This window comes from Ranitomeya imitator, chromosome 1 (genome assembly GCF_032444005.1).
Source record: "Ranitomeya imitator isolate aRanImi1 chromosome 1, aRanImi1.pri, whole genome shotgun sequence".
Taxonomy (NCBI): Eukaryota; Metazoa; Chordata; class Amphibia; order Anura; family Dendrobatidae; genus Ranitomeya; species Ranitomeya imitator.
Window position 1 is genome coordinate 460,096,066 of NC_091282.1, and position 27,752 is coordinate 460,123,817.

The 27,752-nt window shown below is 46.3% G+C and overlaps 1 protein-coding gene across 1 annotated transcript in view; it reads left to right on the top strand.

Moving 5' to 3' along the window:
* KCNK3 (potassium two pore domain channel subfamily K member 3) overlaps window positions 1-26,889 on the top strand; it is a 163,904-nt gene extending 137,015 nt beyond the window's left edge. Inside the window, exon 2 of the mRNA XM_069764889.1 lies at window positions 25,386-26,889. Within this exon, the coding sequence (XP_069620990.1) occupies window positions 25,386-26,230 (845 nt within the window). The 3' untranslated portion in view covers window positions 26,231-26,889. The remainder of the gene's footprint in view (window positions 1-25,385) is intronic.
* Window positions 26,890-27,752: the final 863 nt, after the last annotated feature.

Here is a 27,752-nt window from a genome sequence, read left to right on the forward strand (position 1 = left end):
ATGTTCCCCACGTCAGTGGTGTTCTTTTAATTGTAAATACGGAGCAATAACCTGAACCGCTTACTGAGAAATCCACACTTTGCACTCGTTGCGTTTAGCTGCTCGCGCTTTCAGTGGGTGATAGGTCTACCGATGGACATCCAGAATATATAATTCTTATCTGTCTAGCCCAAATCAGAGCCGCGATATATAACTTTAATAGAACAAAGTAGCTCAGGGCTTTCACACCAGTTCCAACTAGTACTAGATGGGAGGAGGGATGAGTAGTTTTCACAATCTGGTTTTTGCAGGGTAGAACCATAAAACTTCAGTGATTCTAGTTGGGGGTTTTGAGTTACACACATGCAAGCAGGCAGAGAGAGAAGAGGGGGGGTCGGAGTGGCCCGCAGCGTGTCTCTCTGCCATGTACCTTCTAGAACTAATCTCACATTATGACATTCTTACATTATCGTGACACCTCCACCTTTTGGACTGCGCTACAGAGGCAGAAACTCTCGGTACTCCTCCATGCGCACCTCAGCAGGTTCACCCTGGCAAGATAACCCATCTGCATTGCCATGCTCCCTGCCTGTTTTGTGTTCGATGGTAAAGTCGTACTGCTGTAGGGCAAGGCTCCAGCATAGCCACCTTCTGTTGGTTCCACACATGGCTTGTAGCCAGTGCAGAGGGTTGTGGTCCGTCACCACAGTGAAGTTGCGCCCGTACAGGTAGGGCTGCAACCATTGCAGGGACCAGACTATGGCCAGGCACTCCTCCTCGACGGTGGAGTAGGCCACTTTTCTCGGCAGAAGCTTCCGGCTCAGGTACAACACGGGGTGCTTGTGGTTCCCCGAGTCGACCTGGCTGATCACAGCACAGAGGCCAAACTCGCTGGCGTCGGTCTGCACAAAGAACGGTCGACCCAGGAGGAACTGAAGATGGCAATGTCATCCAGATATGCTACTGCGTACTTCTCCAGTCCCAGAAGCAGGGCTCATGGAAATCTGCCAGTATTCTCAACTCAGATCCATTATGGTTAGATATTTTGCGCCAGCTAACCGATCAAGCAGCTCCTCGATGCACGGCATTGGGGGCACGTCAGAGGCTGTGATAGTGTTAAGCCCCATATAGTCCACGCAGAACCAGGTTGTCTGATCCTTCTTTGGCACGAGAACTACAGGTGAGGCCCACGAGCTTTTGGACCGTTGAATCACCCCCAGCTGTAACATCTCATCGATCTCCTGGCGCATAACCTACTGCACTTCGTCAGAGATACGATAGGTTGTTCGCCGTAGTGGGGCATGATTCCCGGTGTCCACCTTGTGGACCCCTAACATCATCCTTCCAGGTCGGTTGAAGAACATGGCCTGGAAGGGTTCCAGGGTGGTCCCCAACTGCGACCGATGGGGTTCGGTTAGCAAGGCGCTTACCTCCACGTCCTCAATGGACCCACCGGCCTTGGCTTGGGCCAGCATATCCAGGAGGGGGTCTTCCTCCTCGTCTTCAGGCAGGCTGCAGACCGGTAGAATGTAAGGTTCATGTTCGTGATGAGCCTTCATCATGTTGACGTGAAAGGCCTTTCGCCTACCCCGATTGGGTTTAGCTGTTGATGGACAGCTTACGGGCCTTCCCTGGCTTCCTGAAGCTTATCCTTTGGTACGAGGACCAGCACTCACACGATCCACCTGGTAGGTCCGCTCCCGGGCGTTCTCGTCGTACCAGTGCTTCTGGTCAGCCTGAATCTGCGTCATGTTGTAATGCACCAACCGCTTGAAGGTCTGCATTTTGTCATGGAAGCGCATGACATATTCCACGATGGACACTTCAGAAGGGTTCGGCTCCTCTTCCCAGGATTCCCTTACCAACCGAAGGGGTCCCTGGATTCGCCTGCCGTACAGGAGCTTGAATGGGGAGAACCCCGTAGAGGCCTGCGGAACCTCTCGGTAAGTGAGTAGCAGGTGTGGGAGGTACCACTCACAGTTGCATGCTTGGTTCTCAACCAGCATTCGTAGCATCTGCTTGAGGGTACCGTTGAAGCGCTCACACAAGCCATTGGTCTGTGGATGATACGTACTCGATACCAGACGCTTCACTTGCATTCTCTTACAGAGAGCCTCCATTAGGCGAGACATGAATTGGGTCCCTTGATCGGTAAGCATGTCCCTGGTAAATCCTACACGTGAAAAGATGGCCAACCGTACATCCGCCACCTTATCCACCCTGGTTGAGGACAGAGCCACTGCCTCTGGGTACCGGATAGCGTAGTCTACCACAGTGAGGACATACTGCTTTCCAGAACTGCTGGGGACTGCCAGCAGGCCCACAATGTTCACTGCGATCCACTGATAAGGCTTCTCTATCACTGGCAAAGAGATCAGGGGAGCCTTAAGAGCAGGTCCCGCCTTCCCCACTCTTTAGCAGGTGATGCAGGAGCGGCAGTGGTTAGTCACATCGGTGCCAATCAGCCGGGTCTTAGTTTTGCTGATCCCCAAGTGTCCAGCGAGCGGGATCTCATGAGCAATCCGCAACAACTCACCCCTGAATTGGTACGGGACGACCAGCTGTCTTTCCCTCAACCATTCCTTTTGGGATTTTCCTGGTACTGTCTCCCGGTACAACCTCCCTTGTTCCCAGAACACCCTCTCCTTATCAGTCACGGAGGTGGGTGTCTCGGCAAGGTGTCTCAAATTCTCCAGGCTCGCATCTGAGTGCAGAGCAGCCTGGAACTCATGGCTAGGGCCAGCCAGAAGCGACGTCAGGGTCCCTTCCCCACGGGAACCCTCTGGGACCTGCTCTGGGTCCATCTCTGGTTCAGTCACCCCTGAGACTGAGGAAGGTCCGAAAGGCAGAACGTTATCTGCGTTCCGGGCACTCTGACTGTGGGTGACAGCAGCTACGTAGGCTGTCTTCACAGGGGTTTCCACAGACCCATTAGCTGGTGCTGCTGTGGGTTCTACCTCCCCATCCACCCCCAACATCTCAGGAGCAGTGCTGCTATGGGGCAGTTACCTTCCTCTGTGGCACTGGTCAGTTGCACGGCATCACCTTCCTCACGGTTCCCATGCATCTCCCCATTTCCCTTAGCACCATCTCTTGCTCCTGTTAGTGGTTCCTCAGCCGTCCCACCCCACGAAGTGATGTGGTTGAGCACTCCTGCACCAGTGAACACATCATTCTTAGGAAGTAAATGGTTAGCAGGTAACACATGCACATTTTCACCATTATCATCATCAATTTGAGGTAAAGCATTATCTGGTGCATCACTCTCAGGGGACGAATGCAATTCCCTGTCGTTACTATCCACATTAGCATCACCCTTAGCATCAGATTGGGTAGAGGAATCAGGGACATAATATGCAAGCATTCTCCCCAAATCAGTCCCCAATAAAACATCGGTGGGCAAGTTATCGGACAACTCCACTTCCTTCACCCGGCTCCCGACACCCCAATCTATAAACACCCGGCCATTTGCAGAGGACAGCGGTTGCCCCCAATCCCGGTGACAGTCAGGGATTTACCCAGAATAATCTCTTCAGGGGCTGCCAGTTCGGGTTGGATGAGGGTTCGTTCAGCCCGGTGTCCTTGAGGCCTTTAGCGACATGATCCCCCACGGTGATGTGCTGCACGTTGTCATAGACCCCCCCAACCGCCCCTCCCACCAAAAGAACCACTGCATTAGGCCTTGGGGCCTTGGCTGGGGGGTTCTTCTGCTTCTCCAGACACAGGGTGCTGATATGACCCATCTTGTTGCAGGAGAAACACTTGCGAAGATCGGTGGTAAATCTGGTGCTAGCAATGGGAACAGGGCTGACAGGGGTACTGGAGTTGGTTGCATGCTTACCCCCTCTCGAACTGGCGGTGACTGGCTTTCGCACTTTTGATTTATGGTTGTCCTCATAGGCGTCGGCAATCTGCTCTGCTTTATCCGCGTCTTTGGGCTCTCGGTCCATCACGAACTGTTGCACCTCAGCTGAACAAAGGTGTAGGAACTGGTCTTTGATCATCAGGTCTCGCAGCTGTACAAATGTGATCACTGACAGTCCTTGGGTCCACTGGTCAAAGTGGGTTCCGAGTCCATGCACCGCATCACTATAATTGTCGTGTGGGCCACGTTGGAGGTTCCGGAACAAACTTTTTACGGTAGACCTCAGGAGTCAGTTGGTACTTCTTTATCAGTGTCTGCTTGATGGCCTCATAGTCTCCATCTTGGTCTGGCGGAAGAGAAGCAAACACCTCCAGAGCTTTGCCTTTGAGTCCCGGGGTTAGGTATTGGGCCCGTTCGTCATCAGGCAGCCGATCTGTCTGCAGGCCTTCTCAAAGGTCCTCAGAAAAGTGTCCAAGTCCCCGTCCTTTTCTATCACAGGAAAGTGCGTTGGCTGGGGTTTAGGGGAAGGAGTGTTGCTGAACTCACTGCTCCACATGGTAGAAGGTACGGCTCGGAGTTCGGCCAGCCGCATTTCATGGTTTCTCTGGGCCTCTCCCTCAGGTCTCTCCGCCTCCCGCTGGGCCTCCGCTTTCACTTGGTATTGCTGGATGAGCCTCAGACGTCCATCACGGTTGTTGGCGGGGAGTTGTTCCAAGGCCATCAGCAGGTGGGAGTCCAATCTGCTCTGGTTGCAAGTAGGGCCGGCATTCAGTGGTTGGACCTCTGCTGCAGCCCCATAGGCATTTGGGCTGGCTTCTGCATCTGCTGGGCTCTGAGCGATTTCCAGTTGCACCAGTGCCACAACCAGTTGGCTTTTGTTTTTACCTGTGGCGTCAATCCATCTCAACCCGCAAAGATCAATAAGAGTGTCCTTGTTATACTGCTTATACCATTCTTCTCCAAGCATAGCCATGGTTGCCAAATAAAAGATAGGATAGGAAAAAAAGAGAAAGGGAGGGGGTAATCGAAGTACACACGGTATCGTCTCAGGACTAGTAAACACTGAGCTCGTTCTCCAAAACTTTTTTTGCGTAAAGTCCTTGCAAGAACTGTGCAAGTTTTTAGTGAGAGGAATGATTGCTCAAACCAGATCACTAATGCTCTATTATCCCACCACTCTGCCACCAATATGTCATGAATCACAGGGGGGATATTTTTATCATCCCACCGCTGCCACCAATATGTCATGAATCACAGGGGGGAATATTTTTATCATCCCCATTGCTGACAGCAATGTGTCATGAACCAGGGTTGTTTGGCTGCCTCCGGTTCTTTCTGAAGGGGATTTATTTATATCCCACTTCCCAGTTCCGGTTTGGAGCTTGCAGCTCTCTGGCGCCCCCCTTACCCACAGGTCAGTCAAGGAATTGCACCTAGGATAATAAGTCGCCAGAAAACCTGCCTGCTATGTACTGGCTGTGGGGCACACACTGCAATGAGGGTGATATAATTTTTCCCAGCCGCAGCCGAGCAATACACTATAAAAACCCCGTTCTGTCACTGCCAGCGTTACTCACCAGCGCAGGACATTTCTGCTGCCACCAGCTCCTATTCCTGAATTAATAATGGGTCAGGAGCCAACCCAATTAGTAGTGTAATTAACTTCAGGGGACGTGACAATACGTTATAGAGCAAGGAGAAATGAAGTTACTAATTTTATATTTTTTACTCCAAAAGGAAGGCAGTGTTTACAAACGTATAAAAAGAAATTATAAAAGGAGACAAGTATCATATGTACATACAATTACAAAAATAACATGGATTAAAGGTGAAAATAAACTTACAGTTGCTTATGTCATTGCATAGCAGACCGTGCGGGGGAGGGGCGATACATCAGATGCATCACAGAGCGTCTCTCAGCTAGCATCCTGGACAAAGGCTAGTGAAAAATGAGGTCTCACTATCTTATACTTGTGCCCAAAATCAAGGCACTCCCCCTGTGATGACTTCACTGGGTGGCTGAATACTCCCCTTTGCTTTTGTATCAGCTAATGCAGTGGAAAGTTCAGGAAGTGCAATTGGGACACCAAGACATTCTTCCTATTTCCTGACACACAATATTGGTCTTCAATATTGTAACAATCAGTCTCATTTTATCTCATTTTATTTGTCTGTTTCCGTGCCCGTAAATCATCTTGTATTATTGGGCACAGTATGGTGGCATAGATGTGTACAGTATGGTTGTATTACTTGGCCACTGTCACAGAAGCAATATAGTTGCATTATATGGGTGCAGTATACTGATAGGTGTGCACTGTATGGTTGTAATATGTGTGCAATTATATGACTGAATTATGTAGGCACTGTAGGGTTGTATTATGTGTGCACTGTATGGTTGTATTATGTCGGCACTGTATGGTTGTATTATGTGTGCACTGTATGGTTGTATTATGTCGGCACTGTATGGTTGTATTATGTCGGCATTATATGGTTGTATTATGTGGGCACTGTATGATTGTAATATTTGGGCATTGCATGGTTGAATTATAAAGTTTTATATGAACACTGTATGGTTGTGTTATATTGGGACTGTATGGAAGTATTATGCCATCATACAGTACTGTGTTATGTAGACACTGTATGGTAGTATCATGTTGGCACAGTAAAGTGCTATGCGGGCAGCATGTGGATATATTATGTGTGCCCTATGTAGTTGCATTGTGTGTAGGATGATTAATATGAATAGATTCAGTACAATGTGGCCATAAGATGGAAAATTCTCTCATGGGAGGAATATTGCAGATATGTTATAATAATAATCTTTATTTTTATATAGCCCTAACATATTCCGCAGCGCTTTACAGATTGCACACATTATCATCCCTGTCCCCAATGGGGCTCACAATCTAAGTTCTCTATTAGTATGTCTTTGGAATGTGGGAGGAAACTGGAGTGCCCGGAGGAAACCCCCGCAAAGACGGAGAGGACATACAAACTCCTTGCAGATGTTGTCCAGGGTGGGATTAGAACCCAGGACCCCAGCGCTGCAGTGCTAACCACTGAGCCACCGTACAATGCTAACCACTGAGCCACCATGCTGCCCTATGTTATTGTATATTTCATTATGAAGGTTGATGTGTTTTGCTGAAAATAGAACGTCCCTCATCGCTTCATTCCTACGACACAGATACTTCCATGTTGTTCTATCGTCATGGAGCCTGAGTATAGCGGAGGTATTAATACCGCCTAGAGATACAGTATCTGCCATAGACCAGACTGTAAATAGCGCTCACAGCGGGTGATGATGCCCAATTACTTTATGGATGCCCATAATTGTGTTTTCATTCAGATGGAGCTGCTCGGTAATATAATCAGCAGATAATGGCGCTGCCGCGACTTTCTACTGATCCGCAGATTTATTACTGCTCTACCGCTATTATATGATGACTGGATACAATGATGACCTGAAGACACTTATCAAGACTCCTTAAGGTTAATGTTCCCGCGATGTCGCCAGCAGCAGATACTGTGGTTAACCGATGCCTCTCCAGAACTCAGAGAACTACAGATCCCAGCATGGTCTAACATGTATCAATGATCTACTGCGATTGTGCTTCTCTAGTGGAGGGTTGTCTGTACTGATGCATTGTAGCAAACCATCCGCTGTGTTCCAAGACTCAATCTTATTTCATTACTCTTATGTTATCTGATGTTCCCAGTCACTGGTTGCAATTAGAGACAATAAGAATGGTTAAAAAACACTTTTTATTAGAAGTTTTAGAAAAATGTAACTTGGCTGATTTTTAACATTTACTTTCTTCTATTTTTTCCAACAATGTACCTAATAATACTTGGAGTTAACGGTTACACAGGAGAGTAGTCACAGCACTGTGCAGTTACACAGGAGAGTAGTCACAGAGCAGTGTAGTTACACGGGAGAGTAGTCACAGCGCTGTGTAGTTACATCGGAGAGTAGACACAGAGCAGTGTAGTTACACGAGAGAGTAGTCACAGCGCTGTGTAGTTACATCAGAGAGTAGACACAGAGCAGTGTAGTTACACGAGAGAGTAGTCACAGCGCTGTGCAGTTACACAGGAGAGTAGTCACAGCGCTGTGTAGTTACTCAGGAGAGTAGTCACAGAGCAGTGTAGTTACACAGGAGAGTAGTCACAGCACTGTGCAGTTACACAGGAGAGTAGTCACAGAGCAGTGTAGTTACACAGGAGAGTAGTCACAGCACTGTGCAGTTACACAGGAGAGTAGTCACAGAGCAGTGTAGTTACACGGGAGAGTAGTCACAGCGCTGTGTAGTTACATCGGAGAGTAGACACAGAGCAGTGTAGTTACACGAGAGAGTAGTCACAGCGCTGTGCAGTTACACAGGAGAGTAGTCACAGCGCTGTGTAGTTACTCAGGAGAGTACTCACAGTACTGTGTAGTTACACAGGAGAGTAGTCACAGAGCAGTGTAGTTACACGAGAGAGTAGTCACAGCGCTGTGCAGTTACACAGGAGAGTAGTCACAGCGCTGTGTAGTTACTCAGGAGAGTACTCACAGTACTGTGTAGTTACACAGGAGAGTAGTCACAGAGCAGTGTAGTTACGCGGGAGAGTAGTCACAGCGCTGTGTAGTTACACGGGAGAGTAGACAGCGCTGTGCAGTTACACAGGAGAGTAGTCACAGAGCAGTGTAGTTACACGAGAGAGTAGTCACAGCGCTGTGCAGTTACACAGGAGAGTAGTCACAGCGCTGTGTAGTTACTCAGGAGAGTACTCACAGTACTGTGTAGTTACACAGGAGAGTAGTCACAGAGCAGTGTAGTTACGCGGGAGAGTAGTCACAGCGCTGTGTAGTTACACGGGAGAGTAGACAGCGCTGTGCAGTTACACGAGAGAATAGTCACAGAGCTGTGCAGTTACACAGGAGAGTAGTCACAGCGCTGTGTAGTTACACGGGAGAGTAGTCACAGCGCTGTGTAGTTACACGGGAGAGTAGTCACAGAGCTGTGCAGTTACACAAGAGAGTAGTCACAGCGCTGTGTAGTTACACGGGAGAGTAGTCACAGAGCGGTGTAGTTACACAGGAGAGTAGTCACAGAGCTGTGCAGTTACACAGGAGAGTAGTGACAGAGCGGTGTAGTTACACAGGAGAGTAGTCACAGCGCTGTGCAGTTACACAGGAGAGTAGTCACAGCACTGTGTAGTTACACGGGAGAGTAGTCACAGAGCGGTGTAGTTACACAGGAGAGTAGTCACAGCGCTGTGCAGTTACACAGGAGAGTAGTCACAGAGCAGTGTAGTTACACGGGAGAGTAGTCACAGCGCTGTGCAGTTACACAGGAGAGTAGTCACGGCGCTGTGCAGTTACACGGGAGAGTAGACACAGCGCTGTGTAGTTACACAGGAGAGTAGTCACAGCGCTGTGCAGTTACACAGGAGAGTAGTCACAGCACTGTGTAGTTACACGGGAGAGTAGTCACAGAGCAGTGTAGTTACACAGGAGAGTAAACAGCGCTGTGTAGTTACACAGGAGAGTAGTCACAGCACTGTGCAGTTACACAGAAGAGTAGACACAGAGCTGTGTAGTTACACGGGAGAGTAGTCACAGAGCTGTGCAGTTACACAGGAGAGTAGTCACAGCGCTGTGTAGTTACACAGGAGAGTAGTCACAGAGCAGTGTAGTTACACAGGAGAGTAGTCACAGCGCTGTGCAGTTACACAGGAGAGTAGTCAGAGCACTGTGTAGTTACAAGGGAGAGTAGTCACAGAGCGGTGTAGTTACACAGGAGAGTAGTCACAGCGCTGTGCAGTTACACAGGAGAGTAGTCACAGAGAGGTGTAGTTACACGGGAGAGTAGTCACAGCGCTGTGCAGTTACACAGTAGAGTAGTCACAGCGCTGTGTAGTTACACAGGAGAGTAGTCACAGCACTGTGCAGTTACACAGGAGAGTAGACACAGCGCTGTGTAGTTACACGGGAGAGTAGTCACAGAGCTGTGCAGTTACATAGGAGAGTAGTCACAGCGCTGTGCAGTTACACAGGAGAGTTGTCACAGCACTGTGTAGTTACATGGGAGAGTAGTCACAGCGGTGTAGCTACAAGGGAGAGTAGTCACAGCACTGTGTAGTTACAGAGGAGAGTAGTCACAGTGCTTTGCAGTTACACGGGAGAGTAGACACAGCGCTGTGTAGTTACATGGAAGAGTAGTCACGGAGCTGTGTAGTTACACAGGAGAGTAGTCACAGAACTGTGTAGTTACACAGGAGAGTAGTCACAGTGCTTTGCAGTTACACAGGAGAGTAGACACAGCGCTGTGTAGTTACACGGAAGAGTAGTCACTGAGCTGTATAGTTACACAGGAGAGTAGTCACAGCACTGTGCAGTTACACGGGAAAGTAGTCACAGTGCTGTGCAGTTACACAGGAGAGTAGTGTCATGGTTCACACCGTGCTGCCAACACAATGTCACGGATCCCAGCTGTATGTCAGGGATCCCGGGGAGGATATCTTTATTGTCCCCACCGCTCACACCAATTTGTCACGAACCGGGGTTGTTTGGTTGCCCCTGGTTCCTTCTGAAGGGGATTTATCTATCTCCCACTTCCCAGTTCTGGTTTGGAACTTGCAACTCTCTGGCGCCCCCATTACTGTCAGGTCAGACAGGGTACTGCACCTAGGGTAATTAGTCACCAGAAAGGCTGCCTGCTGTGTACTGGCTATTGGGCACACTGCAGCGAGGGCAATATAACTACTCCTACACAGGCGGGAACAATAATTATCAACGCCACCGTCGCTACAAAGATTCCCAGTCGCACAGAGTATGCTGCCACCAGCTCCGATTATCGGGTCCGGAGCCAACCCAAATCAGTAGCGCAATTCACTTCAGAGGATGCACAGTCGTATAGAGCAGAAGAGACAAGCTAGCAATTACATATTTTACTCCATGAAAAATTCGGCAGTGTTTACAAAGTATAAAAAGATAAAATAGGGATTAAAATAGAAGATTACACTCACATTTTGCTTAAGTCATTGCCGTCTAACCATGCTGGTTGAGGATCCAGACATCACAATGCATGACAAAGGGCTTTAAGGTCCCAGGCAAGAATGAAGGCAGAGCTGAGTGCTTTGACTTATACTTCTGGTCTTGTGACATCACTAAGGGGCTGAGTAATGATATGCACTGATCTGATAGGTATTTACGTTTTTCTAAAGTCTCAAACAAAGGCATTCCTGAGTGAGACGGGAGGGACCACGAGTGGCTTTACAGGATTGGTCACCTGCAGTTTAAAGCCACACCCTGCTCACACACTAGTTTCAAGTTACCCAGTGCCACTGCTCTTGGCTTTGCCGTTGGATGAAGGGATGCAGGGGGGGGGGAGAAAGGGGTTCGCAGCTGCATTGACACACAATGCGTAGAAAGCCATGTCCTTCTGAAACTAAACTCACAATAGGACATTTTTGGCATTATCGTGACAAGTAGTCACAGTACTGTGCAGTTAAACAGGAGATGGGAGCACAGACCTTGGCAGATACACATGACAAAGGAGGCGCACAACTCTTCAGTTACACTTGAGAGTAGAGTCATGAAGCTTTGTGGTTAACCATGATGAGATAGATGCAGAACTTGCTGGTTACACATGAGAATGACGACACCGAACTTGCTGGTTACATATGAGTGAGAGGCACAAAGCTTTGTGGTTACAATTCAGAACATGAATAATCTCTTGGTGCAGTTCACAATATAACTGACAGTCTGCAATTGCAGAACTCAGCAGGCCGGGTCAGTACGTATCTTCGGTTACAGAGGCGAGTATCAACCGGCACCCGCAAGTATAACCTGTTCATTGCCCACCTGTGTGCCCACCAATACGTGTGTGCTGTTACCGTAAAGACCCTGTACATACAATGGGCATGGCACCTAATAAAATGTAACTCCCAATAGGATAGTCCACGTCTGTGACAGTCCTGGTTGCGGACCCCCTTGATTGCCCCTATCACTTTGCTGTATCTTTAATTGCTATGTGCTGTGAGATTCAGGGGGAAGCGTCTTATAGACCACCTCACAGCTCACACCGGCGACACCCCCAATCCCAGCACAATTACTCCATATTTAAACCTATCTGTAGAATCAGCGAGAACAACGAGAGCAATAAACGCTGGAACCAGAAGACGAGAGAAGATTGGAGGCCGGCCAGCAGCGAGCGGCGCTGCCAGGGACTGTGAACTCCGCACTCCGGCTCCTGCAATTTTCCATGACACAGTCCAAAATAATAAAGATACAACTACAACTCTGAGGGGGGTAAACCGAAATCCACAGGTCTCCTGTCTGTGCGCTAGTGCTGCAGTCCTATGTAACACCACAGATAACACAGTGATAACTCTCTGACTACAGATAATGTAGAAGATGTCACCTGCAGTCCCATGTAACACCACAGATAACACAGTGATAACTCTCTGACTACAGATAATGTAGTAGATGTCACCTGCAGTCCTATGTAACACCACATATAACACAGTGATAACTCTGAGTACAGATAATGTAGTAGATGTCACCTGCAGTCCTATGTAACACCACAGATAACACAGTGATAACTCTCTGCGCACAGATAATGTAGTAGATGTCACCTGCAGTCCTATGTAACACCACAGATAGCACAGTGATAACTCTCTGCATACAGATAATGTAGTAGATGTCACTTGCAGTCCTGTGTAACACCACAGATAAAACAGTGATAACTCTCTGAGTACAGATAATGTAGTATAAGTCACCTGCAGTCCTATGTAACACCACAGATAACACAGTGATAACTCTGAGTACAGATAATGTAGTAGATGTCACCTGCGGTCCTATGTAACACCACAGATAACACAGTGATAACTCTCTGAGTACAGATAATGTAGTAGATGTCACCTGCAGTCCTATGTAACACCACAGATAACATTGATAACTCTCTGAGTACAGATAATGCAGTAGATAACTCCTACAGTCCTATGTCATACCACAGATAACACAGTTAACAGTGCAGGTTTCTTTTAGCAGTGCAGGGGTTAATATGCTCCGTTCAGGGCTCCTGGTAACATAGTAACATAGATAGTAAGGCCGAAAAAAGACATTTGTCCATCCAGTTCAGCCTATATTCCATCATAATAAATCCCCAGATCTTCGTCCTTCTACAGAACCTAATAATTGTATGATACAATATTGTTCTGCTCCAGGAAGACATCCAGGCCTCTCTTGAACCCCTCGACTGAGTTCGCCATCACCACCCCCTCAGCCAAGCAATTCCAGATTCTCACTGCCCTAACAGTAAAGAATCCTCTTCTATGTTGGTGGAAAAACCTTCTCTCCTCCAGACGCAAAGAATGCCCCCTTGTGCCCGTCACCTTCCTTGGTATAAACAGATCCTCAGCGAGATATTTGTATTGTCCCCTTATATACTTATACATGGTTATTAGATCGCCCCTCAGTCGTCTTTTTTCTAGACTAAATAATCCTAATTTCGTTAATCTATCTGGGTATTGTAGTTCTCCCATCCCCTTTATTAATTTTGTTGCCCTCCTTTGTACTCTCTCTAGTTCCATTATATCCTTCCTGAGCACCGGTGCCCAAAACTGGACACAGTACTCCATGTGCGGTCTAACTAGGGATTTGTACAGAGGCAGTATAATGCTCTCATCATGTGTATCCAGACCTCTTTTAATGCACCCCATGATCCTGTTTGCCTTGGCAGCTGCTGCCTGGCACTGGCTGCTCCAGGTAAGTTTATCATTAACTAGGATCCCCAAGTCCTTCTCCCTGTCAGATTTACCCAGTGGTTTCCCATTCAGTGTGTAATGGTGATATTGATTCCTTCTTCCCATGTGTATAACCTTACATTTATCATTGTTAAACCTCATCTGCCACCTTTCAGCCCAAGTTTCCAACTTATCCAGATCCATCTGTAGCAGAATACTATCTTCTCTTGTATTAACTGCTTTACATAGTTTTGTATCATCTGCAAATATCGATATTTTACTGTGTAAACCTTCTACCAGATCATTAATGAATATGTTGAAGAGAACAGGTCCCAATACCGACCCCTGCGGTACCCCACTGGTCACAGCGACCCAGTTAGAGACTATACCATTTATAACCACCCTCTGCTTTCTATCACTAAGCCAGTTACTAACCCATTTACACACATTTTCCCCCAGACCAAGCATTCTCATTTTGTGTACCAACCTCTTGTGCGGCACGGTATCAAACGCTTTGGAAAAATCGAGATATACCACGTCCAATGACTCACCGTGGTCCAGCCTATAGCTTACCTCTTCATAAAAACTGATTAGATTGGTTTGACAGGAGCGATTTCTCATAAACCCATGCTGATATGGAGTTAAACAGTTATTCTCATTGAGATAATCCAGAATAACATCCCTCAGAAACCCTTCAAATATTTTACCAACAATAGAGGTTAGACTTACTGGCCTATAATTTCCAGGTTCACTTTTAGAGCCCTTTTTGAATATTGGCACCACATTTGCTATGCGCCAGTCCTGCGGAACAGACCCTGTCGCTATAGAGTCACTAAAAATAAGAAATAATGGTTTATCTATTACATTACTTAGTTCTCTTAGTACTCGTGGGTGTATGCCATCCGGACCCGGAGATTTATCTATTTTAATCTTATTTAGCCGGTTTCGCACCTCTTCTTGGGTTAGATTGGTGACCCTTAATATAGGGTTTTCATTGTTTCTTGGGATTTCACCTAGCATTTCATTTTCCACCGTGAATACCGTGGAGAAGAAGGTGTTTAATATGTTAGCTTTTTCCTCGTCATCTACAACCATTCTTTCCTCACTATTTTTTAAGGGGCCTACATTTTCAGTTTTTATTCTTTTACTATTGATATAGTTGAAGAACAGTTTGGGATTAGTTTTACTCTCCTTAGCAATGTGCTTCTCTGTTTCCTTTTTGGCAGCTTTAATTAGTTTTTTAGATAAAGTATTTTTCTCCCTATAGTTTTTTAGAGCTTCAATGGTGCCATCCTGCTTTAGTAGTGCAAATGCTTTCTTTTTACTGTTAATTGCCTGTCTTACTTCTTTGTTTAGCCACATTGGGTTTTTCCTATTTCTAGTCCTTTTATTCCCACAAGGTATAAACCGCTTACACTGCCTATTTAGGATGTTCTTAAACATTTCCCATTTAATATCTGTATTCTTATTTCTGAGGATATTGTCCCAGTCTACCAGATTAAGGGCATCTCTAAGCTGTTCAAACTTTGCCTTCCTAAAGTTCAATGTTTTTGTGACTCCCTGACAAGTCCCCCTAGTGAAAGACAGGTGAAACTGCACAATATTGTGGTCGCTATTTCCTAGATGCCCGACCACCTGCAGATTTGTTATTCTGTCAGGTCTATTAGATAGTATTAGGTCTAAAAGTGCTGCTCCTCTGGTTGGATTCTGCACCAATTGTGAAAGATAATTTTTCTTGGTAGCTTTTTTGCATTAACGCTCTCAGCTGTGCCCTGTTAGTCTCTCCCATCTCCTGTATAATCTGGATCCTGGCTAGCTCTCATTGTCAGAGCTAGCTTTTGGATGGAGGTTGCTGGTGGTTATTATTTGAGGTGGTTGTTGGATTTATCTGTGACTGTTGCTACGTTTTCAGTGTGTGATAATTCATTTTCTTCGCCTACTTTGTTTTTACCCCATCCTCCACTCCCCAGTGCATTCCTCTGTTATATGTGTGAGTATATTTGCATATATGGTATTTTCATTTATCCCTTTTCCTATTGCCTTGTTAGTCTGGTTGGTGTATTACAGTAAAATACTACTCCCCTCCTCCCTGGGTGGGGGAAGGGTACAGACTGACAGCGGATTCAGGAGCTAAGGTAAGGTACGTGGCCCTGATGTCTTTACCATCAGAAGTTGTCACAGGGTCCTGCTCCGATACCACACAATCAACAGAGCAAGAGAATAGTGAACAATTCCAAAAGCTTTATTTAGGCAAAAACACAAAGGGTCCATATACGATCCACCACACAAAGGATAAGATAGTCCAGAACACGAATGTAGTTCAGTAACCGGATAAATGTCCAAGGAGATGAGAGTCCAATAATCCAGCAGACAGAGGATAAAAAATGGTCCGTATGCTTCCCCTTCTCTCTGACGTGCTGTGTTCACATCATCATTCCACACAAGACTGATCTGTGTCTCATCTCCCTGATTTTTACAAGTCTCCCTTCTCATTCACAGGTTGGGGGGGTGGGTCTCAGGGGCTCATTGTCTCAACAAGCTAGGTCAACATGTGATTAGCATATTAGCAAACAACATTATTCACTGACCCTGTGGAGAGATAACAGTACAGGACTATGGGGGCTGATATCAGATGGCAAATAAAAACTCATCCTAAAAGAGGATACTATGATAATCAGTAAACTATAAATATACACAAAATGATACCCACATAACATACCGCACCATCACAACCTCTCCCCCTCATAATAAGTGAGCACGCCATGAGGTCTACACAGACCTCTGGCCTGCTCACTTTAGTCCACATTGCTCAGTCATTTATAGTTCCTTTTACAGTGGCAGGGGTAGGTCGGCCTGGGAAGCCTATGGATCTTCTTGTCGAGACAGTCCATCGGCGTTCTAGTGTTGGCTTCCCCGCTTGTATTGGATGGAGAAGCTGTAGGGTTGTAAGGACAAGCTCCACCGCAGCAGTCTTCCATTGTCCCCTGATACACGGTTCAGCCATGTGAGGGGGTTGTGGTCTGTAACAATTGTAAAGTCTCTGCCATACACGTATGGCTGCAATTTTTTTAGCGCCCATACGATAGCAAGGCACTCCTTTTCAATAGTAGCATAGGCAACTTCCTGATCCAGTAGTTTTTGACTCACAAAAGCAACAGGATGTTCTTCTCCGGCAGCGTTCACTTGTCTAAGTACTGCCCCAATCCCAAAGGTGGATGCATCTGTCTGCACGAGGAACCTGCGCTTATAATCAGGGGCAGCCAAGACAGAAGCAGTGATGAGGGCGGTCTTTAACGCTGAAAAGACATCCTCGCATGCAGTTGTCCACGTCACATTCCTAGGCATGTTCTTGCGGGTCAGGTCGGTTAGGGGCTTGGCCAAGGTGCTGAAGTTAGAAACAAATTTTCGAAAGTAACCAGCAGTTCCAAAAAATGGAAGTACCTGCTTTTTAGTCTGGGGTCTACACCAGTTGCTAATGGCTTCCACCTTGGCAGGCTCAGACCTTAGGGTCCCACCCCCTACTCTATGCCCGAGGTACTGCACCTCAGCCATCCCTATTTGGCATTTATCAGGGTGAATCGTCAGTCCTGCAGCAAGGATACACTCTAGCTCTATGCCCAAGTATTTAAGATGTTCCTCCCAGGTGGTGCTAGAAATGGCAATGTCATCTAAGTAAGCACAGGCAAAGTCCTGACATTGTTGTAACAGTTGATCTACCAGTCTCTGGAAATTAGCGGGGGCATTTTTCATCCCAAAGGGCATGCCCCGGAAAGCAAAAAGCCCAAATGGAGTAATGAAGGACGAGCGCTTCCGGGCGTCCTCCGTTAGGGGTATCTGCCAGTACCCCTTGCTCAAGTCTAACGTGATCACAAATTGGGCACTGTCCAGACGATCCAAAAGATCATCAATCCTGGGCATGGGGTAAGCATCACTCTTGGTGGCATAATTTAATCGTCTGTAATCAACACAGAATCGTGTTGTACCATCCTTCTTGGGGACCAGGACGACAGGAGAAGCCCAAGAACTGTGAGATGGCTGAACAACTCCCAGTCGTTTCTTCTCTCCCAGTCCATTCTTTATCATACCTTGAACAGCCTCTGGAACCCGGTAGGCAGTCTGCTGGATGGGGTGTTGTCCGGGGGTTTCCGCATGGTGGCTGGTGAGAGTAGTCTTCCCTGGCTTTGAGGAGAAAGCAGCAGCCCCCGGCCTTAGTACGGCAAAAATATCATCCTTTTGTATATCCGATAAATGGGGCACTTGTTCCAGTGATCCTCCTGCTTGGGCGACCTGGAGAAGATTGGGGAGATACTCTTTGTCGGCGGTATCACTAGGGGGATGGCAGACGGCTAGAACAGGCAGAGATCGGTCATTGTAGTCTTTCAACATGTTAATGTGGACAGTTTTCTGTCGTCGACCACTAGAGTCCAGGGCAATAACGTAGTTAGTGTCATTAATTTTCTTGACAACCTGATAAGGGCCTTTCCACACTGCTTGAAGCTTGTTGGCAGGGGAAGCAGTAATCATGAGCACTTGTTGTCCTTCCATAAATTCCAATGTCCTTCCAGCTAAACAGTAGTTCAAAGGGAGAGAACCCTGTGGACTCTTGGGGAACCTCCCGATAGGCGAAGAGGAGATGTGGCAGGTATTTTTCCCAGTCTTTTTCAACTTCAACAAAAGCCCTCAGCATATTTTTTAGGGTTCCATTAAAGCATTCACATAGTCCGTTGGTCTGCGGGTGGTATGGGGTGGTGCGAATGGCTTGAACACCAGAGGTATGCCATAGAGACTGGACCAGATCTGACATGAACTGAGTGCCTTGATCCGATAATATTTCACTAGGAAACCCTACACGGGTAAAGATGGCAACAAGGGCCTCGGCTACCTTTACTGCTGTAATACTGGACAGGGCCACAGCTTCAGGATACCTAGTGGCATAGCCCACCACTGTCAGGATATATTTTTTCCCCGACCGGCTGGGGTGGGCCAGAGGACCTATGATGTCTACAGCTACACATTGAAATAGTTCTTCAATTATGGGCAGGGATTGCAGGGGTACATTATGTCGATATCCTGGATGACGCATTTGCTGGCACACATCGCAGGTGCAGCAATAATGGGCTACCAACTGTGAGATGCCAGGCCAGTAAAAACTTTGGGTGAGTCTCTTTTCAGTCCTTTTCCTCCCTTGATGCCCAGCCAAGGGAATGTCATGGGCCAGTTGGAGTAGCTGTGCCCTGTACTTCTGAAGGACAATGAGTTGCCTGGTCATTGCGTCAGGGTTGCCCCTGTCATTGACATTTGTTACATGATAATACAGTCCGTTTTCTCGAGTGAAGCCATCCCCATTTTCTCCCATGTGCTCAGTTTCTGCCCTTAGCCTAAGGGCTGCTAAGGTAGTGTCACCCTCTATTTCTCTCCTAAACTCCTCTCTATCCCAAGACTCTCCCAATATAGTAGCAGCGAACGTATTGCTTACCAACTCTGATGCAGTTCGTGGTGGTTGCTCCCCGGTGTGGTCTGGATGACGTAGTGCTTGAAGGGCCTGTAGTCGGGTGACTGCTCCCACAAATTGGCACTGTAACTCCCCAATGTCATTCCCAAGGAGGATATCTGCAGGAAGTCCTCCCATAACTCCAATCCTACACAGTTTTTCTCCACAACCATAATCCAAACACACAGACGCTCGCTGTATATATTTGCGGGCACCCCCTGCCAAGACAATGGGAATTCCTGGACCCTGGTAAATTGCCTTGGGTCGAACCACACGGTGGTCAGCGATAGTCAGGAATGCCCCCGTGTCTCTAAATCCTGACACTTTGTATCCATCAATTAAGACGTCCTGCAGGTGGCGTTGCCATTGCTCTGGATAGCTAAAGGACAAAGGCCGGAGTCCGTACATTCGAGTAGGGGCATCTATAGTGCTGTGGTCAGTGGTCCACTCTGGTGGGGGTGGTGGTAGCTCTTTCTCAGGCGGGATGGAGTGTACAAGATGCACTGGATGAGGTGGGGCTCCCTCTGAATCCTTGAGGGACAGCCAGACTGCAAATGTCCAGGTCACCCACACCCATAACATCTCTTCTCTGTGATACCCCCAGGTCGTGGTCAGAACTATTGGGGCCTAGGATTGTGAGGCGTGATTGTCATCGGCTTGCGACTAGATGGAAGGGCAGATATAATCGGAGGGGCCGGGGCGCGAGAGCAGGCCGTGGTTCATTGTCCAGAAGCCTCCTCCATTGTGTCTGGCTGCAGCTCTATCCACGGTGCACGGCGTGTGCTCCCGGACCCATTCCCGTACCTCTGCGGGGCACTTGGCAAGAAATTGTTCTGTAAGGAACACCTGTATAACATCTTCCACAGTAAAGGCGTTTTCTGCTTCCAGCCATCTCCGACATGCCTGGGACATCTTATGTGCATACATCCTAAACGATCCCCCCGTGGTGCATGGGAGGTCTAGGAACTTGGCCCTATATGAGTCTGGGGTGATAGCATGATAATCCAGGATAGTCCGCTTTACAATGCTATAATCCCAGTTCCGCTGGGAGTCAATGGTTCGGTAAGCCTCCGCCAGGCTACCGTTCAGGAGTCCCACTAACAAACGCATCCAGCCAGAGTGGGGCACCTCCATCACAGCACACTGCTGCTCAAAGTCCTTGAAGAACCCCTCCACATCTCCGGAAGCCTCATCAAATGGCTTAAACTCTGTCCGTGTGATCTGTACAGGCTCCCGGATCATGGGGTTTACACTCCACATTGCATTACTCCGTATTTCGATCTCCACTGCTTCTTGTCTCCGTTGTGCCCGGCGAGCAGCCTCCTCCTTGTACTCCTGAGAGACGCCTGGGCCCAGAACTGCCATCTCTTCTTCGTACCACACCACCCACTGGCTTTTTGGGTGGGGGTCCTCGTCTCCAGTGCTTGTCCTTCAGACATATGGGAGGAGGTGGTCTGGTTAGCACCCACCAGTAGATCAATTAAGGCTTCTTTAGTCAGTCCCTGGTAGTTCAGGCCCAGGACTCTGTCTCTCTCCTGTAAACTGGATACAGTCCAATTTCTGTACTCACTCTGTGGGTGGTTCTCCATTAGGTTACGCTCTGTTGATCCCACCGGTGCCACCAGTTGTCACAGGGTCCTTCTCCGATTCCACACAATCAACAGAGCCAGCGAAGAGTGAACAATCCCAAGACCTTTATTTAGGCAAAAACACGAAAGGTCCGTATACGATCCACCACACAAAGGATAAGATAGTCCAGAACACAAATGTAGTTCAGTAACAGGATAAATGTCCAAGGAGATGAGAGTCCAATAATCCAGCAGACAGAGGATAAAAAATGGTCCGTATGCTTCCCCTTCTCTCTGAGGTGCTGTGTTCACATCATCATTCCACACAAGACTGATCTGTGTCTCACCTCCCTGATATTTACAAGTCCCTCTCCTCATTCACAGGTTAGGGGGGTGGGTCTCAGGGGCTCATTGTTTCAACAAGCTAATTCAATATGTCATTAGCATATTAGCAAACAACATTATTCACTGACCCTGTGGAGAGATAACAATACAGGACTATGGGGGCTGATATCAGATGGCAAAGAACAACTCATCCTACAAGAGGACACCATGATAATCAGTAAAATATAAATATACACAAAATGATACCCACATAACATATCGCACCATCACAGAAGTAATCCGGGGAACAGGGCGAGCTAGGGTGCCCCCTTGTGTTAGGGACATTGAAGGAGCCCCTGGTCTCAGGTCACCCGACAACAGAGTCATGACAATATTATTCTACCACTGTATGACAATGTTTTTCTAATACTTTATATGCTTTTGTATTATTCTAGCACTGTATGATGGTATTATGTTAGCACTGTTTGATGGTATAGCATGAGCACTGTATGGCTGCATTATTTAGCACTGTATTACAAAATTATTCTAGCACTATATGACTATTCTTTTAGCTCTGTATGATGATATTATTCTAGCACTGTATGACGGTATTCTGTTAGCAATGTGTGGTTGCATACTTTGAGCACTGTAGGACAATTTTATATTTTACACTATACAGAGGTATTATTTATTATTTGAGCACTTATTATTGCTGTTTGTATGACATGGGTTACGTACATGAGCACAGAACAGTAATTTAAAATAATACTGCCATACAGTGCCTTGCGAAAGTATTCGGCCCCCTGGAACTTTTCAACGTTTTCCCACATATCAGGCTTCAAACATAAAGATACCAAATGAAATTTTTTGGTGAAGAATCAACAACAAGTGGAACACAATTGTGAAGTTGAACGAAATTTATTGGTAATTTTTAATTTTTGTGGAAAATCAAACACTGAAAAGTGGGGCGTGCAATATTATTCGGCCCCTTTACTTTCAGTGCAGAAGTTCATTGTGGATCGCTTAATGATCCAATGTTGTCCTAAATGCCTAATGATGATAAATATAATCCACCTGTGTGTAATCAGGTCTCCGTATAAATGCACCTGCTCCGTGATAGTCTCAGGGTTCTGCATCATGAAGACCAAGGAACACAACAGGCAGGTCCGTGATACTGTTGTGGAGAAGTTTAAAGCCGGAGTTAGATACAAAATGATTTCCAAAACTTTAAACATCCCAAGGAGCACTGTGCAAGCGATCATACTGAAATGGAAGGAGCATCATACCACTGCAAATCTACCAAGACCCGGCCGTCCCTCTAAACTTTCATCTCAGACAAGGAGAAGACTGATCAGAGATGCAGCCAAGAGGCCCATGATCACTCTAGATGAACTGCAGAGATCTACAGCTGAGGTGGGACAGTCTGTCCATAGGACAACAATCAGTCGTACACTGCACAAATCTGGCCTTTATGGAAGAGTGGAAAGAAGAAAGCCATTTCTCATAGATATCCATAAAAAGTGTTGTTTAAAGTTTGCAACACGCCACCTGGGAGACACCAAACATGTGGAAGAAGGTGCTCTGGTCAGATGGAACCAAAATCAAACTTTTTGGCAACAATGCCAAATGATATGTTTGGTGTAAAGGCAACACAGCTCATCACTCTGAACACACCATCCCCACTGTCAGCATCATGGTTTGGGCCTGCTTTTCTTCAGCAGGGACAGGGAAGATGGTTAAAATTGATGGGAAGATGGATGGAGCCAAACACAGGACCATTCTTGAAGAAAACCTGTTGGAGTCTGCAAAAGACCTGAGACTGGGACGGAGATTTGTCTTCCAACAAGACAATGATCCCAAACATAAAGCAAAATCTACAATGGAATGGTTCACAAATAAACGTATCCAGGTGTTAGAATGGCCAAGTCAGAGTCCAGACCTCAATCCAATGGAGAATCTGTGGAAAGAGCTGAAAACTGCTGTTCACAAACGATCTCCATCAAACCTCACTGAGCTCGAGCTGTTTGCCAAGGAAACTCTCAGCTAAGTCATAATGCATTTGTAAAGACACCTGAATTTAGTGTGTAGTAAGCCAAGGTCATACACTCTCCCACCTTACAGAGAGCAGGACTCCAGTGAGATGCATTAATGTTCTGGATAACCTCGATGGTGTGTGCCGCACCGCCATGGGATGTGTTATCTGGATTGGGGGATCATGTGGTCTTCTTATAGCATACGTTACTTTTCTATATGAATGAGTGATATTCCCAGTACATGTCTGGATAACTGGGAATAGGATACACTATCCATCAGTGTCACTGAAATTAGACCTTCATCTCTATGGATTGTATGGAACTGAGCGCTGCTGTTCACAAACGATCTCCATCAAACCTCACTGAGCTCGAGCTGTTTGCTGGGAAGAATGGACGAGAATTTCAGTCTCTCGATGTACAAAACTGATAGAGACAAACCCCAAGAGACTTGTAATCACAGCAGAAGATGGCGCAACAAAGTATTAAGTTACAGGGGCCGAATAATATTGCACCCCCCACTTTTCAGTTTTTGAATTTCCACAAAAATTTAAAATAACCAATAACTTTTGTTCAACTTCACAATTGTGTTCCACTTGTGGTTGATTCTTCACCAAAAATTTAGGATAAGAGAATGAGCACAGCTGCTCTAATTTATGTAGAATATTGCGGCACGTGATGTGAAGGGATGTATATATACCACCGGTTCCTTATAGGAACATATATATACCTGGATCCAGTCACCATCAAGTCCCCAACACCACATAAATACAAGAACTATGCCGCCACCACCGACCTCTTATAAGTGGATTGGAAACCCATTTGGTAGCGTGTAATTGTGCGGAGTACGTGGTGGATCGCTCATAGAACAAGAAGAACGAAGCTAGCAAATTTATAATTTTACCCGGAAGAATCGGCAGTGTTTACAAAATATACAAACGATAGTACAAAATAGACAAAATACAAATATGTATAAACAATTATGAAATAAAACGGGATAAAAATACGAAACTTGCTACATCTCAGTCACAGGCATAATGTGTCAATAAAGGGGAGGTGAGATCCCATAGAAACGATCCAGTACCACAGCATGGTGTTCAGCTGTCTCTCCTGGCTCTGAATGCATGCCAAAGATGGAGGTTCCTCTTTTATGCCTTGGCCATAAAACGAAGAACTCCCACTTTGCTGACCTCACATATGGGCCATTTTCCGAGAGGTAAACATAGCTTTGAAAGTTATCGATAACTCATTTTCTTCATAGCTTTGGCCTCAGAGGCCAAAGGTATTGGCATTATTTTTTCCCTTGCCATTTCACTGTTGTTTAGAGTCCACACATGGTATGTCTGTGATTTGTCATTTCCCAGGTTTCTGATAGCCCTAAATGCTGCAAAACGCTGCCATGCGATTTTTGGAGGGAAAAACGCATTCAGCTCTTCTAATTCCCGGCAGGCAATAAAACTCTGAATTCCAACTGACCATTTGCTTGAAGGGGGGGGGGAAATTCACAGAGAGAGAGAGGGGCCGTGTGTAGGATTTGGTCCTACAGAAACCAATGGTGGGAGGAGTAATAGGCCAGCTCTGGGTGTGTCCCCAGAACAATGGAAAATAATTCATATTTTCCTGACACCATACAGTGCAATATATGGTGGCAGTCACACTGTATAGCATTGATAATTAGACTTTTGCTTGGAAACGTTACCTGGCAGTGATAATTATGGTACATGATGGTATTAGGAAGGAAATGTCACCCTGTGAGTGTGAAGCGGACAGCCCAGTGGTGGCACTGTGTGATTGCAGAGTGGACAGCCCAGCGGTGGCATCGTGTGAGCACGGAATATACAGACCAGCGGTGGCACCATGTGAGCGCGGAGTGGACAGCCCAGCGATGGCATTGTGTGAGCGCGGAGTGGACAGCCCAGCAGTGGCACTGTGTGAGCGCGGAGTGGACAGCCCAGCGGTGGCACTGTGTGAGCGCGGAGTGGATAGGCCAGCAATGGCACTGAGTGAGCACGGAGTGTCCTCCAACATTTGTCCTTGTTTGTCCTCCGACATCTCATTCATTATGAGGGAGACAAAAGATAATGTCATGACACCGCGCTGCTGTCACCAAAGGACACGCTGCCCCCTGGAGATGCCATTGTTTTAGGAAATTAAACGTTTCCATTCTAACGTGACATTAATATCTGCACCTCGTCCTGACAAAGCATCAACACGTGACCACGCTCAATGTGTAATTGTGGGGGTCTACCAGAATAGATAGATAGATAGATAGATAGATAGATAGATAGATAGATAGATAGATAGATAGATAATAAATAATATATAGATAGATAATAGATAATAGTCGCCTGTGGTACCTCCGTTGCTAACCATTTGTTTTTGGTTTCCTGTAGGTTATGGACATGCTGCTCCCAGCACAGATGGAGGCAAAGTCTTCTGCATGTTCTACGCCCTCCTGGGCATCCCGCTCACTTTGGTCATGTTCCAGAGCCTGGGTGAGAGGATTAACACTCTTGTCAGGTATCTACTGTACCGTATCAAGAAGTGCCTTGGAATGAGACGGGCTGAAGTGTCTATGGCCAACATGGTTATCATCGGCTTCTTCTCCTGCATCAGCACCCTGTGCATCGGAGCCGCAGCCTTCTCATACTATGAGCAGTGGAGCTTTTTTCATGCCTATTATTACTGCTTTATAACTCTTACCACCATTGGATTTGGAGACTATGTTGCCCTCCAGAAAGACGCTGCTCTCCAAAACAAGCCCCAGTATGTTGCCTTTAGCTTTGTCTACATCTTAACGGGACTGACTGTCATCGGAGCTTTTCTCAACTTGGTGGTTCTTCGATTCATGACCATGAATGCGGAGGATGAAAAACGAGATGCCGAACATCGGGCGTTACTGAACAGAAATGGACCCTCCAGCATACATACCACTGACACCAGTTCTTCGACGGGTGGATTTCGAAATGTGTATGCTGAGGTTCTTCACTTCCAGTCCATGTGTTCTTGCTTGTGGTACAAAAGTAGGGAAAAACTACAATATTCTATTCCCATGATCATCCCCAGGGATCTGTCTACTTCGGATACCTGTGTAGAACACTCCCCTGGTAGATACATGGGCACATCATCCAATGGATGTATCTGTAACAACGAACATTCTGCCATCAGCTCTGTATCCACCGGACTGCACAGTCTCTCTGCTTTTCGAGGACTCATGAAGCGGAGAAGTTCTGTGTAGTCCTCATCAAGACTTTGAATAACAAATTGCCTACTGAAATCAGAGTATCACAGAAATGTACAGTGCTCTTTATTTTCATAAAAATTGACCCATCACGTTGAGTTGATTTAGGTGACCATGAGCTGAGATAATAGTCGTAACCTTGGGAGATCATGTGTCAAAGTGTTCATGAAAGTAAATTAAAAAGTAAAAAGTTTAGCGCTGGAAGAAAAGAATTCAGATTATGTTGTCCTAATATGTCTATATAGATGTCTTTACATTGCACAAATTCTGGGCCAAAATTAAATTGACCGATTCTAAAATTTCCAGCTTTTACATTTTTCTAAATCTTTTAAAACAAATAGGATCAGGAGATCTTCATATATGGGCCCAGATGGGCAAAATGTTGAAATGACACTATTGATTCATGACCTCCTCATTGATTCTCATCCCAGGTTGATGCCATCAGACAGGAGAAGGCTTGGTCGAAGCTTGGTTATGACCTCTGTATTGAGCATTGTTGATGGATCCACCCAATCGGCACTCACTGCTATTTCAATCCATTCACCTTGAATATGTTGGCTATATCTATTTTACAATCTGTCATGCATTACCTTCGAGGTTACATTTCGAGAGTTCAGCTTCAACCATGAATGAAACTAAGTTGTCCATTTTGGGTCAAGCACATCTAGTGTGAAGTTCTTAATGCCTATTGTTCTAGTTTTGAGCCATCTTCACCCAACTCTTTCACGGTGGCATGGAGAAATGTTCTGGCCCTACGACAGAACAATGTTTTTGTTTGGAGGTAGATAATTCCATCCTGCACGCAGCATGTGTATGCAATGCCAGTCTGATAAGAAGAATCCCAGGGCTACTTGACTTATTATTTTTTTACTTGTAATATAAGTAGTACACCTTTTTGGTATTCTTAGCAAATGCCATATCGGTGTACACAAAACCTTGCGTTAAACGGTTTTTGTACATTTTTGCATATAGATGATAAACATGGAGATTAGATGGGTCTGTAACGCACAACTTTATTGACCCCAAAAATAGATATTTGTAATCTTAAGAATTAGGAACAGATGCTCAGGGAGAGATGGAACAATGTGCAATTCTAGAATGAGAAGAAACCTCCAAATAGTCAATATCTGGTAGAAACATAACCTAATTGTTAGTTGTATAACAGGGGAAGTTGTGGTCTAACTGTACTCATGAGACAAATCTAAATTTCTAGAGTGCTTAATCTTAAAATGATGGCATACCAAGAAGTATCACCATCACCTATGGTAGAGTTGTCTTCTCAGTGTCCTTCACAGTTCCTTTGTATCATCTTGCAGGAAGGGGGAAGTCAAAATGGTCCAGTGTGGAATGATTCTTGTCACTAGAGCTATTATCTTAATATCTTCCTCAAACATGGTCCAAATCTTGACTTCATCAAGGGTTGAAATTTTAGTTAAGCAATAGGCACCAACTGTGCTATAAGCTGAAGGTTTAAGGTGAGCTTTCACGTATGGTCATCTCATGCATATCATTTAAGATT